The sequence below is a fragment of the Cygnus olor genome, chromosome 1 (genome assembly GCF_009769625.2).
Source record: "Cygnus olor isolate bCygOlo1 chromosome 1, bCygOlo1.pri.v2, whole genome shotgun sequence".
NCBI classification, from domain to species: Eukaryota; Metazoa; Chordata; class Aves; order Anseriformes; family Anatidae; genus Cygnus; species Cygnus olor.
Genome location: NC_049169.1, coordinates 91,573,944 through 91,589,136, shown reverse-complemented (window position 1 = coordinate 91,589,136; position 15,193 = coordinate 91,573,944). Strand labels below are relative to the sequence as shown.

Below are 15,193 nucleotides of genomic sequence, written 5' to 3'. Positions count from 1 at the left end.
TCAGCAGTAGAAAGGTCTTTCCTGACAATGCTGTGTACTTTGATATGCCTGTTCAGGAAACTTGATTCAAGAACCTTAACTGATCTCAGCTGTCAATGCAGACTGAAGGAAGAGAAATGGAGTGCTTCCTAAACACGCTACTGATTCACAGCTTCACACGGCAAGGGGCAACATGAACAGCAAAAAAAGGAGAATCTGATCTATTACATAAACTACAGGTATAGGACCTCCCAAGCAGACAGCAAATATAAGATAATACAAATACAAGCAAATACTCTGTGCTACCGAAATACTGAAGCAAGACATAAAATCCTGAAGTATGCAATTTTAGTCAGGATACCAAACAGCCAAATGAGCAAGGGAATTTAGACTTATACAGAAACAGGAGTGGTTTTGCAATCACCTTGAAGAACTTCCCTGAGTCTTCCCTACGTGCAACTCCTCCTTCTATTTCACTCCCAAACTAACCTCAGCTCTTCTAATCTTTTCATCTTTGTCCTGCCCACAACTTGAGAAATATTCATCTTTCATATTATTGTCCTCTTCCACGTCTGCAATGCCACTTAACACCAAGTAGCCAACAAATTCTGTTTGAACCAAGCAGCATTTAATAGATTCATAAAAATCAGCACACACATTGGCTATATACTTTTCCTCTTGTCCTCACTTAAAGAACACTTAGCAGAATGCAGGCAACATTAAAATAGACAATGAACAAGTTCCATCTCGAGATGCATCCATACAAGGACACAATTTACAGGTAAGAATAGGAAAGCTCACATTGGTCTCCCTTACTGAGAAAGGGTTTTGTTAGCTCTGAAGAGCCAAGTTTAGCAACTTGAATGAATCCAAATGTAACCTCCCCATTGCCCCTTTATTCCTCCGCTATTATTATTGTAACTTATGTGCCTGATTTCAGCACCTGGCTAACATTTGCCTGAAAAAAATGCCAGCCTACAAAGTTTTTTATTTTTTCTGGATGTATAATTCTGAAATGCAGGAGACAAATGGAAGCCTGGACTTCACAGAAATAATGTCTTCCAGCCTTAGTCTGCTTCCCAATAAACAAACGAAAAAAAAAACAAAAAATAAAAACACAGACCCTCAAAGAAACAGAAAAGCCTTTTAAGAAAAGTGGATGTACCTGATTCAATAATCTTAATAATTATGTGTTAATAATCTTAAGAAATAAAATCTGACAAAAATCTTTAAACTACTTCACACATTGAAAAACTTCTATGCAGACTACATCTTGTAGTTTACACAATTTATTGAATACAATCTCTTACCTCATTAAGCAAGAGGATGTAATTTTAAATGAGACATCAAACCCAGAAGATAGATGCAATTCATATACATTTAAAAATTAAAAAAAAAGTAAACCATACTACCTCTGCTTAGCAAGATTCATCCTACAGAGTACAGAAAGATAGCACCAACCACTCAAATGGCTATCATATGTATTTGACATGGAACGCAGAACAGAGAGGCAACACCTCTAATACCTCAGTGTAAGCTTTAGTTTTAGCCATTTGTATGTAAACTAGCTGCACACTACCTTTATTTTTTTTTTTTTTATCCACAGCACCTTTGAGAACTAAATCTCATGATAAATCTTTCACAAAAGACTAACTTCTGTCATGAGGGATAAGGCAAATAAAATAACATGTACATTGGTGCTGGTTCCTAAATGTACCATCACCACAGAAGTTATTAAAATTTATTATATTATATTATATATATTATATTATATATATTATATTATATATTATATATATTATATTATATATATTATATATATTATATTCTATTATATATATTATATATATTATATTATATTATATATAAGTTATTATATTAAAAATTATTCAATAACCTTAGTAGATTAAAAGTATATCAATCAAGAATATTGAGAGAATGTTTCCAAATGCAGCCTTTTTTTTTTTTCCCCTTTTTTTTTTTTTTCTCCACGATGACCATTTTATCCAGCAACCACAGAGACATTAACAGAAAACAAAACAGGAAAGTGAGACTGAAAACCACAAAAATTGGTCAGGTGTCAATTTATGAGAGGCTTTTGGTTTGTTTTTTTTTGTTTTGTTTTGTTTTTTTAAATTGACTATACTTCAATTTTAAAAACATCTTGAAAAACACTTACTTAAATGGTTACCCTTACATTTGCATTATAAAGTAAACAGATAACCAACTTAGGTTAATGAAAACATATTTCGAAGCAAAGCAGCTAAAAAAAAAAAAGACAGTATCTTTTACCAACTTACAAGATTTAAAATGATCAAGTATGTCAAAGTACAGTAGAGGAAGCAGATAACCTAGTCACAAGGCTCAGCAAATGAATATACCTTGATTCAACTTAAAACTAGGACACGCGTACAGAGAAAACATCAGCAGTAGATAAGAAAGTGACACTTTTCAGATCACTGTAACTTACAAGGGCATGAGGCATGAACTGCTGGAAAAATGCTTCTGTTATTTTTTGTTTTTGTTGTTTAAACATTCCAGCCTTTGTTTCTACTGCTGTGTCAGAATCCGGCTTGTAGAGGAAGCGCATCTAACTGTTTTAGCAAGGAAGACACATTTCTATTATATTCCCTTCCTCGAGCTTCAAACTCTTATCAGTCAGACAAAATAATATATCACTTTCTGAAATACAAATTCAAAGAGCCTGAAAGTTACTGTGAACCATTGCACTCCGTTACTATGTTTTAAAATCCCTCCTTTCCAAACACCTTCCATGAATGGACCCAATGAGTGACAGTAACTAACGGTACCACCTTCAAAAACTGTTTGCTTCACAAAAGACATCCTTAAATCACCACTGTTACCCTTATGAAGAAACTGAAGTGGGAAACTGGAAAGAAGAAAACAACTCTATCTACTAGATACAGTTACTGAGACACTGTTTTGAATGACTGTACAGTGCCTATGGCAGACTGTTTTTGCAAAAGTGACACTGAAACTGGTTTTAATTTATTGCTAACTGTAAGCAAAACCACAAGTAAATCTGGGTTTCATGCACCATAGGGAAGTCAAAATAAAACCTGTTTACATAATGCAGTCATTTATGTCAAATTTCCCTCACCATAAAAAGTTCTTATTTCCTTTGAAACACAATGACTTTTGTACATACAACAAATAGGTTATTAAAGGAAGACCCCATAGGCTCAGCACTGAACAATTCTTCCAGGAGTTCTGGTAACAACGCATCTACAATGAAAGCATTCTTTTTCTTGCTTATGAATTCAAACACAAAAGAACATCCATCAAGATCTATACTCATCAATCAAATAGTTCAAACTGTGCATTTTGTTCCTCTTCGGCAAATTGCTCTTTACAACTGAGCAGTCTTTAAATACTTTTTAAAATAATTCCTTATATGTTAAGCAAGATTCATATAAGGAAGAATACCACAGTATACTGAATAGCTATAATCATACCTAAAGGTCTGGAAGGAACTTACGTATAAATCAAACATGACTGCAGTGACATTTACAACAATATAGACATTCCATTGCTTCTACCACCACTTTCACCAGCTATAAAACTATACTGCAACCCTGCCTGTAAGCTCAGGTGCAGAGAGATACAATTCTCCATTCCTTTTCTCTCCATTTTCTCTTCCATGACTTCCCTATCTCCTTTGAAAAGGGGAAACTGCAAACAGCGTCACGTTTTCCATTTGACTAACTGCCACACAACTGCTGTACCCCTTCCCAAAACAAAAAAGCAGATTTTGCACAAAAGTTCTTAAAATATTTTTAAAGTATTATGTAGTAATACCAAATCTTGAAAGCCTCTTTACTCACCACCAAAACAGTACACAAAGTAGACATTAATCCTGGTTATTAAAATTGAATCACTGCAAATCAGGAATCCATTAGGTTTCTGAAAAGACTTCTCAGCACCAAACTAACATTATCATCACCTCATGCTAACATCACACAATATCTCAAAAACGTGATTATCATTTTGTTCCATTTCACCACTCTGGAAAACTCTACGTCAATATCCATCATGGCTTCCACAGTTTTAACAAGCGGGCTACAGGGAGGTCAAGCTCAGACCAGATAACAGTCACTCGCTCTCTGCCAGAGGAAAAACTACGTATTGTAAGGCCCTGCAAACAAGTAATTACAATGAAATGAATGTTTTATGAAGGAAATGCTCTTGGTTTTAAAGGTCGCAAAGTGACAGATAAGAGCACACAGTGGAACAAATCCAGCAAATTACTGTTTGACCTGCAGAGTCAATAAACCCAAACAATAAATATTTCTGCTCTTTAAATAATTAAAAATGTCAAAACACAATGGCTGCAGAAGAACATTGTTAAAAATATAGACAGGCCAGACAATCTACCTTATATTTAAATAGTTCACTTACCTGTCCTGTGACTGCTCCTCGTACATTCTTTCCTTTCCTTCTTTGAAGAGTCTTATAGCCCGTTTCGATTTTTTCATGAGACTGTCAATGTAGATTTTAAAATATTCATTCTCACTGAGTTGTGCAAGTTTTTGGTTGTCATCATATTTGCTCAGTATAAGTCGCAAATGTTGATAAGTGTCTGGTAAAATGTCAAGTATGTAAGGTGGGCTGTTTTTGAGTTGAAGCTTTGGGTTTTGGCACAGTCTTACCTACAAGCAAAAACAAGTGAATTTTAAAAGACAAGAAATATGTTGGGGGAAAAAGTGATGTGACATCTTAAAATTCTGCAAGCATACTTCTCTAACCTTCAGGCACAAAGAATTAAATCCTATCTCAATTGTATTCCACAATATTCCAACATAGTCTCTAATGTCAAAGGATGTCAAATCTGACTTAATCCTGCCACATCTATAAAAAACAAACACACTTACTTATCATAGTTTGGGGGTCTCCTTTTAAAGTCAGAACATCTTTGCCTGTCCACTCTGTGCTAAGGAGAGTATTATCAAAACACAGTATGCAAGTGATGCCAAGAGCAGTAGTTCTGTACAGGTCTGTTTGCTGCAGATGAATTTCCCCATGGATTTTTGGTGTCGACTAAGAACTGACCTTAAAATTTAGATTTTCATCAAAAGATGATTCTCTCTCTTCTTTCTCCAATAACGTAACTTTTTAAAACCCATAGGAATGTAAAGTTTGACAGTGTTACACCTATGAAGAGGATCTGAATGGGGCCAGAGGTTCAAAAGCTGTTCGCTAGGACAGACAGAAATTAAGCCACTCACAGATATTGTGAACTAGGAAATGAAATATTATAAACTCAATGTTTTCCACTTTATGGTTGTACTAGAAGATAACATCTTCATGAACTTGGAGTGAGCATCTTCCTAAATGGCACAAAATTCAATTGAATAATATATATTGCTTAAAAGAGTAAGCTTCAGATGAATTGAACACCTTTATTTGAAGCTAGTCTTCACTGGAAATGTTTCTGGGAGAAGAAGGTACTGTTTTTGTTTCCTGAACATAAGCATATTTAAAGCCATTATCTCCTGGCTACCTACCCTCTCTGGTAGTTTGTTTTGTAATGTTCTGTAGTAGAAAGTAAAGGAATCAAAACTAACAGATTTTGAGTGCTCAGCTAACACACTGCAGAGAAACACATTCTGCACATGTGTGTGCAGCTGTACATATGCAAACACTTAGAAAAAATTAAGTCCATGTGGCATAAAAGTTTTATAGGTATCATTTGGGGATCGCCACAGTATATATTAGTGACTTTGACATTCTTTTGAGGTAACTAACGAGGCTATAAAAACATCTTAATACTGCCGAAAGCAGACTCCTATTTCTACTAATGTATCAACTTGAAAAAAGTGTATGGTTTTGAGCACTTCCAGGGGGAAAAAAAAAAAACTTGTTTCATATAACATACATCCCTCTGTAAACTCAAAGCTATATTGCTAACCCCTCCCCCAGTTTCTAGATCTACAATTAAAAAATTTACGGACTTAAGACCTTCATGCATGACAAGCAGCAAAGTAAACACAATTGTTTCTTTCTCTGAATGAAACACACACAAAACACATCATTCAAGGAAAGTTAGGGGACTGTGATCATGGCTGTGGAGATAGGAGAGTGGATGAAAGTCAAGCACTAACAAGTTTAAAAAAAAGTCTAGCAATTATTAGAACAGTGCAAGCTCATAAGTACTATAGAAACATTAATGCCATTCAAAGAAAGTATTTAAAACATGACTTTTGCAACAGCCCCCTTCCTTTTACTGATCCATTGTTACTTCAATAATTTATATCACTCTTTCACATACTAGATCAAGTAATGGATCAGGAACCCATTTGATGTATTGTAAAGCAGACAGTCCTTCCCACAGAGAAATTTAATCTCAGTAGGAAACAGAAAGACAGCAGATGGATACAGGCAAATATGAGGACACAAACGCAACAGTTCATGCTAAAGAGTGGCTCAGTGCGCTAGTGGGTCCTTAGTATTCCCAGATAAAACAGCAAAGAAAAGCTTCAAGGCAAACTCTAGAATAATTTAAGTGGGTCATAAAGAAATTCCTCCTAAGATGGAGAGGAAGCTGGAAGGAAATAAAAAGAAGTAAAGCATAAAGATGTTTGGTAAACTCATGAGTGGCTGATGAAGTCTGGAGCTGCAAACCACAACTGCAAGAGCAAAACAGCAAGAGACTTTGAAAATAAGTTGTTTCTATTTAACATGATAAAGAAAACGCTAGCAGAATAAAAGACAACAGAGTGCAAATTGTGGGTTAGCAGATGCCCAGAGCAGCATTCTCAACGAATATAGGTTCGATACGATGGCATTCTTTAAAGGTCAGAAAAAGAAAGCTGAATGGATGAGAGTTTTAGGACAATGGATGGATAAAGAACGTTATCTTTGTCCATGAATCACATCTCAATCTGAAGGAATCAGATACAACTTTAAAAATAACAGTTCTAGTGAATGGGCTGCCTGCATGAGGGCAGGATGGTACTGTTACCCCCAGAGATCAAGAAATGAACTAAAAAGAGAGACTTAAAAAGGAGATTAAATACTTTTTTTTTTAATGCTGAAATTAAGCTGACAGACAGCTTAAGGAGATTTCAGAATCATAAGCAAAGAATTTCACCTGTGCAGACAGATCTGAAAATCATACATGCAGAGACATAAGTTTCTTTTTGTAGAAGAGTTAGAAAAGAAGAACTGGTATCCCAAAGACAGAAGTGAAAATTTTCCAGAGAAAGCTTTATGAAAATTGCACACCTTTTTCATGCGAACCTGCGTTCTCTGTGATTTAGTGAAAATACGAATCGATAAAGATTGACATTCTCCCAAAGCAAACTACAGGTGCCATCAATCAATACGCCTGATTAGGTGTTACAACTTTCTGGAGCAACAGCACAATGTAGAAAAAAGCAGCTTAAAAGAGGAAAATATTTATTCAGGAAAAAAAAGTCAGCAATGAGAACAGCCTACAAGCTGAGAAGGATGCAATCATTTTTAATTGCTTATTTATCCTCACTTTTTTTAAACCTCATGATCAAGGAATTAACTCCCTTTCTGAAGTCTTTCTTTTCAATGAGATGCATTAACAAGCAGAATATGAATGGTTTTGTATACACTAGAACTACCATTAAAAATATTAAAACAGGAATAAGCAAATCGCTTATGCTGGTTGTTGCGTTTTCAACAGTCTGTCCATTCAACCATACAAAAGGACTACTCAGTTAAAATGAAGAATTAGTTTCCCTTTCAGATGTTCTAGAAAGTCTTCTTCAGTCCAGTGACATTAGTCATACACACAGCACAACAGGATCCTGTGGTCATCATGGTTTACCAGGCTTCACCTTCTGCTCAATTTACAGAGATAAATGCAGAACATTACTAGAACCCTAAACTCCCGAATAAGCCTTTAGGAAAGTTGTACAAAAATTTGTCTATAAGACAACTCAATTAGTTGTATGCATTCTCAGTGGAAGGAAAAGGAAAAAAAAAAAAAGCTAATGTGTAGTTAAAGTTAGTGGTCCATTGAAGTAGCACAAGGCTTTTATAGAGCACACAAGGTTTCAGTCCAAAGGAAGTAAGTTTGTAAAGAGATGGCTGGTAAACCATATGGTTTCCAGAGTCAGGATGTCCTGACACGTACCACAGCAGTTCACAATTATAAGCAAGCAAAAAGAAATGACAACTGCTGACGCAAAAGATTTACCAATCCACCAGAAGTGGCATACATACCTTTCTTCAAAAGAAAACAGAATTCAAAACAAAGAAACAAAAATAAAAGTCCCCATACTACATTTTACAAAGCAGTCCTCGCCAACACTTCAGCAGCGGACATGAATCATATCACTGTGTGATTTGTGTATTGTTATGACTGGAAGTAAGCATGTATATATTTCGCAAGCACTCAATCTAAAAAATGAATAGCAATCAGTAAGTTACTAAGAAATGTCTCTCATTGAGGTAAACTGAGAAAGGTTAAGCTTCTTCCACTGTCTCAGGGTAAATCCAAGTCTTACTCCAGAACCACATAAACAACAGAGTGCAATTCTGTTTATGAGTAACTAGGGGATTATCCTGATCTACCAGTAACAGACTTAGCTCAAGAACTTCCAGACAAGCTTACTCTAGTCCCTATGGGGAAAAAAAAAAACAAAACTCTCTTCCTCCCAAAAACACAAAAGAAACACCACTACTCTTAAAATTTTGAAGACATTTGACTGAAGTTATAAGGCATTGTTCCATAGCATCTTCAGGTATGAGTAATGGATAGGACTTGTATTTAGAGGATTGATTTCTTACAGAAAACTCTACCTTCTATTCACTTTTATAGCAAACAATGAAGTTGAAGGCCCTGGACTAGTTAGACAAAAGAACTTTTGTTCAAGCCCCAGCACAATCTGTTTAAACACCTAACGCAGGTCAAAGACAATACAAGGAAAGCAACACAGCTACAACAGAGCATCTAGTGAGTACAACATCCGCTAAACACTGTTTTCAGCTGCAGTGAATGGACTACAACAATCGCAGCATCAGTGCTCACAGACTTCCAAAATTATACCTTGAAAACCTCTAACTAGTATATTCTGCCATGCCATGCAATACAAAAAAAGTCAAAGTATTAAGAACATTTTGAAATAACACAGCATAAAAGTAGCTCTACAGTAAAACACCGTAACAATTCTCCAGAAAACCCCAACACACGATGCTACGGACAGTGAATTCCAAAAAACGTAATGAGGGAGGTGCTAATCAGGACAATGAATGAAATGTGAGCATGACGCTCCTTCACTGTATAGCCCTCTGCCAGAAATTACATTAATTGCAATGACTTTTTTTTTCTCCCCACAGAAATGTTCCTCTGAAAGAAGCCTTCTCATCAAAATATAACTAGCAGTGACCAATCACTAAACTTTTCAGCTGAGAAAACAGCAAGTGCTTGTTCAACAGCTACCACACCACAACTGCACCATATGTTTCCATACCTGAGAAATACGCAGTTACAATGCTGATGCTACATACACCCAAGGACACCTGACTTTGGAGGGTCATTTATACTTTTGTTAGGAAGTGAGAAGCTTCCATTTCTCCATTTAAATTCTTTTCCACAAACATTCTATGCAGATATAAAACTTCCTATCAACTTCAACCAGGTAATACACTGAAGAATACCATGGTTATGACCGATAATTGTCTTTCCTAGATCCTTTGTGGAACTATGACTTTTAAGCAACTTGCAAGATTGCATATTAATGTAACAATTGCATTAAGTGTTTCAAAGGATCACCCATCAGCACAGGGTTTCAAGCTGTTGAACTGTGCTCTGTATACTCATTTAGGTGCTGCTGAAAACTTGCATGCTGTCAATGTAAAAGAAAACTACACTACTACTGTAACTTAGTAGTTACAGAGGCAATACATCTTTTACTCACCAAGTCAACAGGATGAGCTTTGGAGACGCACTCTAATTTGCTCTTAGAAAATTATTAAAATAGCTAATCAAACTGCCATCCCCATTTACTATGTCAAACAAAATGGTGGGCTATGATAAAGCACTCAAACAGTTTATACAACTGTTAATCTGAGTAGAAAACAATTATTTTCAGACCCAATGTGTAAGAGTATTGAAAAGTGAAAGTTACTATAATATTCTGATTTAAAACAACAACAACAAAACAACTGTTCAGAACATGTCACAATTTTACTGGCTTAAAATCTACCATAGTAAAATGTGCATAAAAGTACTGCCAAGTCTAAATAGCCAGAGCAGCAAATTAACTGAACTACACCCATGTTTATATAATAGACATTTTCTCTCAAAGTTGCTCCCAAGATAACCATCATCTTCTAGTAGTAATGCACAGCTAGCTTCTAGGTTTTAAAATCATTAGGTTTAGAATCTTAAAAAAAACGTCCCACGTAATTTATGCATAGTTTAAAGGAAGACTTAGTTATTTGTTAAGAATATTATTTACAGGATATGAACTTTCAAAAATACAGAGCATTTTTAAAAATAGTGATTGGCTTGCCAGAAGTTCAAAGATGTATGATTGACTTGCATATACAATGCTAGCACTGGAAAGCAGGGCTAGCCTTCTAAACCATAAGAGGAATATCATCCTTCGCATTGCAAAGGAATTAAACAACGTATTTTTGGTTCTTAAGCTAAAGCTTATCCATGAGAAAAAGAACAGAGAAACTGGACATCAAATGCTAACAGTTGATGCCCCTCAGTTAGCATTGTAAACTCATTGTAAAAAGCCATACCAGTAAACCTCAAAAAGTAGAGATCCCAGTGGATTAGGAATAAAAGGAAGATGTAAGTAGAAGGTATAAAGAAGAAAAGCAAATTCACTGATTACTTACAACATGGGGATTTTTTTTTTTTTATTCCCCACAAGTATGTTGTTTACAGCAGCCTTTACTAACAGGACACTAACCAGGAGCAGTACCTCAATATTCTGTCCTGCTAAAGAACTCCCAAAATCTACACACTTGATTTTTTTTTTTTTTTTTAAACTGGTAACAGAAGTTGAAAGAGCCAACTTCAGTGGAACTGCAGCCTTCTGCTTGTTCTTACAGCAGAAGCATCAGCCCATGAAAAACAAACACTAACATGAAGCTTTAACAATTTCAAGGCATGACATATTACCAGTTCTGCACACACAAGTTTGTATGGTATTTAAGTAGCCAGAGCTTTTGCATACACCTTAAAACCTGTCTAGTTCTGTATAGTTCTTATAAAATAGTGGTATTTGTAGCCTTGGTGTTAATCCTTTACTGTTGAAAACAAGTAATGCGTACAGGTAATATCACCTGCCAACAGAGGAAAGAAGCACAAAGCAAGAAAGGAAAGGTACAGAAAGGTACAGGTAGGAAAGAAGGGTAAACTGGGAAAGACTGAGCTCTTTTCCCAGCTTTTAAGAACTCTCCTGTTTCACCCTTTGGTCAAAGTAATAGCTTTGCATGCTTCCATCCTCCCTTTCACTCGCATCTTTAGAAGGCAGAAAACTTTAGCTACCTAACTGCAGCAAAACAATGGTTATCACAGCTACTATTGGTAAAGAACAAACCAGAATGATGACTGTTATTACAGCTAGCAAAACAGACCTCAAAGCTACAATCCTACCTTGGGTGGCACCCCGCTGGCTTTGAGTAGCCTACCGCCTTCACCAAGTATTAATTTTATCAGTGAACCACCACAGACACCAGTCATCGGACATGGTCCAGAAATGGGATTTGAAGCAACAGTCGATCAAGCAGGTTTCTATTTCTGATTTTAATCCCTGGTTTTGATTTAGGCAAAGGATAAAATGACCTTCCTGTGTCTCCTGCCACATAAGGCTGAGACTTAAATTTGCTTGCCAACATATTCAATTTGTTCAAACATCCTTTCACTATAAGTACCAAATGCTAAAAACTCAAACAGAAAGCTACGGCATTCTCACACTATGACATCATCCTGTCTGGTATACTTTAATATAATTTGGAAATTAAATTTGATTAACTGAGAGCAGCTTAAAGAGGATACATTAAAGATCCAAATTGAGGACACTTATCCGTAAAATGAAAAAGAAAGCACAGCACAATGTCCAGCCCTTCCAGTGAATTCTACAGAACAGGCCTTACTGGCTGTTCCAATGCTCTGTCTTAATAGCAACAAATAAAGTTATCCCACAACGGATGAGTAAAAGCAATCCACAAGTCCAAGATTTGCTGGTATCTGTGGATATATAAACAAACCAGAGGCAATCTTACCATATAGACTTGTAAATGGACTGACACAGGGCAGAAATTAAGCTGTACATTGCCCACGTGGTTTCAACAATGACAAAACAGATTCCAGGTTTCCTGAAAACTTCCTTCTACTGAAGAACAGTGCCTGCTTCCAAGTGTTTATCATTGCACTTCTCATTACAAGATACTCACTGCTTACAGCATCCTGATCACTAATAGTGAAATGTCAACAAAGTCTCTGTGACAATAAAGTCATCTTTGTGATCAGAGAATCATTAAGGTTGGAAAAGGCCTTCAAGATCATCTGGTCCAACTGTCTCCCTACTGCTAATATCACCCGCTAGACCATGACCCTAAGTACCACATCCAACCTTTCCTTAAATACCCCCAGGGACGGATGATTCATACAATATCATTTCTACGAAGGCTGGTTTTTAAGTTTATAATCATCCTCAGAAATTGTGGTAGAAATACAAATGCAATTCTTGGAGCATCAACAAGAAGAGCATATGAGGACTCAATCAAACACTTTGAAATTACCATTTGTCAAGGCACATTACATTAAATTAAATATCTCCAGTACGTCAGAGTAACTTCTGACAAACTTTAAGACATGTTAAACATCCATGTTGTACAAGAGCCACAGGAAAAGCAAATGGTTACACTAATTCATGGAGAATCACTGAGTTAAGAAGTCATAACTCTTTATATACGGACCCAAGGCTAACAGGTAGCGTTCTTCACTCTCCAGCAGTTTCAAGAGGAAGCTGTCAAGTATCACTCACATGCAAAACAGAGCAACTGTGCCCCCGAACAGTTATATTATAATCAGACTATTCCTACCCTTGGTAAGAAACTCTCCTAGCTAATCTACAGCTATCTGTCATCTTGTATAATTCTAAATAAAATTTATCAGGCTGGTCCAGAGACCTAGGAGAAGTTCTAGAAAACTATACTCCCACTTCCTGAAAAATAAGTTTCAGTACAGTATACATCTAGTTTCAAAATGAAAATTAAAAGTAGTAAAAATTCACTAAAATGCAGAACACGCTTAAAAGGTAGGTGTGCGTACAAATCTGTTTACTAAACTGACAAGAGTGACATCCCCCAGTCCCCACGCACATTCCTAAAAGCACAAACATATCTATGCTACCATCATGAGCATGTCTCACAGGACGATTAGCTTAGCTGAAGTTTCATGCTTCAGAGGTCTTGTTTGCAGACTAACAATGTGATCCAACACGAAAAACACAGTGTGTGATTACACGACTAAGTTAAGCAGTTTTTCATTAGGACAGCTCAGCTTTTCAAGTTTGAGTCATTTTAAAGGATCTGAAAATAACAATAGCCTAAGGCAAACACACATATTTGTTTTCCTGACACAAACCAAGATTAAAAAAAAAAGAAAAAGCATAGCCAGAGGCCACAGGGAAAAAAATAAATAAAGGCAGGCAAATGGTGCTTGAATAACCTAAAACACAAGTCCCCTCGCTTCCCGAGGGGCACAGCATATAGCTAGTGAAGCTGCAGGATGATGCAGTCCCCCCCATGTGTAGCTATTTGAGCAGCCCCCCTCTTCGCTCACCACTTTGTCCATGAGCTTCCAGGTCTTCTCCACAGTCCTCCGGTCGGCGGCTGCCTGCTTGGGGGGGCCCACAGCATCCTGGATGGCGTCGATGAAGCCCAGGATCCGTCCCTTGCGCGGGTTGCGGCCGTTCTGGGAGTTGGCCATGGGGGAGCCGAGCTGGACGCGGGGACAGACAGACAGAGGCTCCCTCACGAGGTGCCCCGAAAGGAGCCACCGCCGAGGTAACGCGAGGCGAGGCAGAAGGGCAAGCCCGAGGGCACGTCCAGCACCGGGCTCAACTTTTCGCCACCCCCCTGGGCTGAGCTGAAGCCGGCAGGAGGGAGCCCGGCGCTACCTCAGCACCCAGGGGCGCTCGGGGGGAGCCCCCCTACCTCCTCCCCGGGTCCCCCCCAGGCACCTGCCCCTGGAGGAAGTCGAGCGGACGGACAGGCGGACGGACAGGCGGATAGGATACGTACGGAGCAACACGGCGAGGCTCCCTACAACGAGGGGGAGCCGCCGAGAAGTGGGGGGGGGTCAGCCGCTCCGCGCCCCCCGCCCTCCACCCGAGGCGTCTCGTCGGACGAGGCTGTCCTTCCTCCCTCCTCGTCCTCCGGCGGCGGCAGCGGGCTTCACCGCCCCAGGAGGCAGGCGGGGCGCATCCCGCGCCGCCCCGGCCCTTGTCGCCGATCGCCGCCGCCGCCGCCGCCACTCGCGATCGCGGCGCTGCCCCCGCGGGACTCAGACCCGCAGGGAAGCCGAGTGTGGGGCGCGAGGGGAGCCGGCGTCCTGCGGGCACATGCGGGCTCGGAGAGACAGAGGGACGCTGCGCGGCTGTGCTGCAGCGTGGCTCGCAGCCCCGGGCGGGCTGCGCTCGCCCCTCACTCCTACAAAGTGAGGCTGGCGGCCGCGGCCCCGCTCCCGCTCCCTCCCCCGCCCCGCGGCGTTCTGGCGGCCGCCCCTCCCCTCGCAACATGGCCGCCCCTCCCCTCGCAACATGGCCGCCCCTCCCCTCGCGGCACGCCCGCCGCGGACAGAGGGAGCGGGGCAGGGCCAGCGGCGGCTCCGCACCGCTCCGCCTCTGCCTGACGTGGCAGGCGGCAAATGAGCGTGAAGCCGGCCGGGAGCCGGGAGGGGTTGGGAGTGATGGGGGAAATGGCCAGTGGTCGAGGTGGAGGGAAGGGGGACGGAGCTTCCTGTCCTGTCCCTGAGGGGGCGGCTGGAGGCCGTCGGGGGGTGGGAAGGGGGTGAGGGGGGCTTGGAGGGGCATCGCACGGCCACCCTCTCGCAGGGGTCTTTCGTGCTGCCTTTAGGGCTTCTTTCACACTGCGCCTCTCTTTCACGCTCCTGAGGCTTGTTTTGGTTCGGATCTTGCGGCCGAAAAGAGCAGGAACTTGTGTTCCTTTTGTACGTCTGGTTTCTCTTCCC

At 39.5% G+C, this 15,193-nt stretch overlaps 1 protein-coding gene across 7 annotated transcripts in view; it reads right to left on the bottom strand.

The window, feature by feature from the left end:
• Positions 1-14,710, bottom strand: part of CBLB (Cbl proto-oncogene B) — a 135,082-nt gene extending 120,372 nt beyond the window's left edge. For 3 of the 7 annotated variants that reach the window (XM_040569307.1, XM_040569324.1, XM_040569334.1), the window contains exons 1-3: positions 14,245-14,710; positions 13,784-13,942; positions 4,399-4,649 (exon numbers count right to left, since the gene is read on the bottom strand). In XM_040569307.1, coding sequence (XP_040425241.1) covers positions 4,399-4,649; positions 13,784-13,930 — 398 coding nt within the window. In that variant the 5' untranslated portion in view covers positions 13,931-13,942; positions 14,245-14,710. Of the gene's footprint in view, positions 1-4,398; positions 4,650-13,783; positions 13,943-14,244 lie in introns of those variants that run through there. The other 4 variants (XM_040569298.1, XM_040569315.1, XM_040569288.1 and 1 more) reach the window with 3 other exon arrangements.
• Positions 14,711-15,193: the final 483 nt, after the last annotated feature.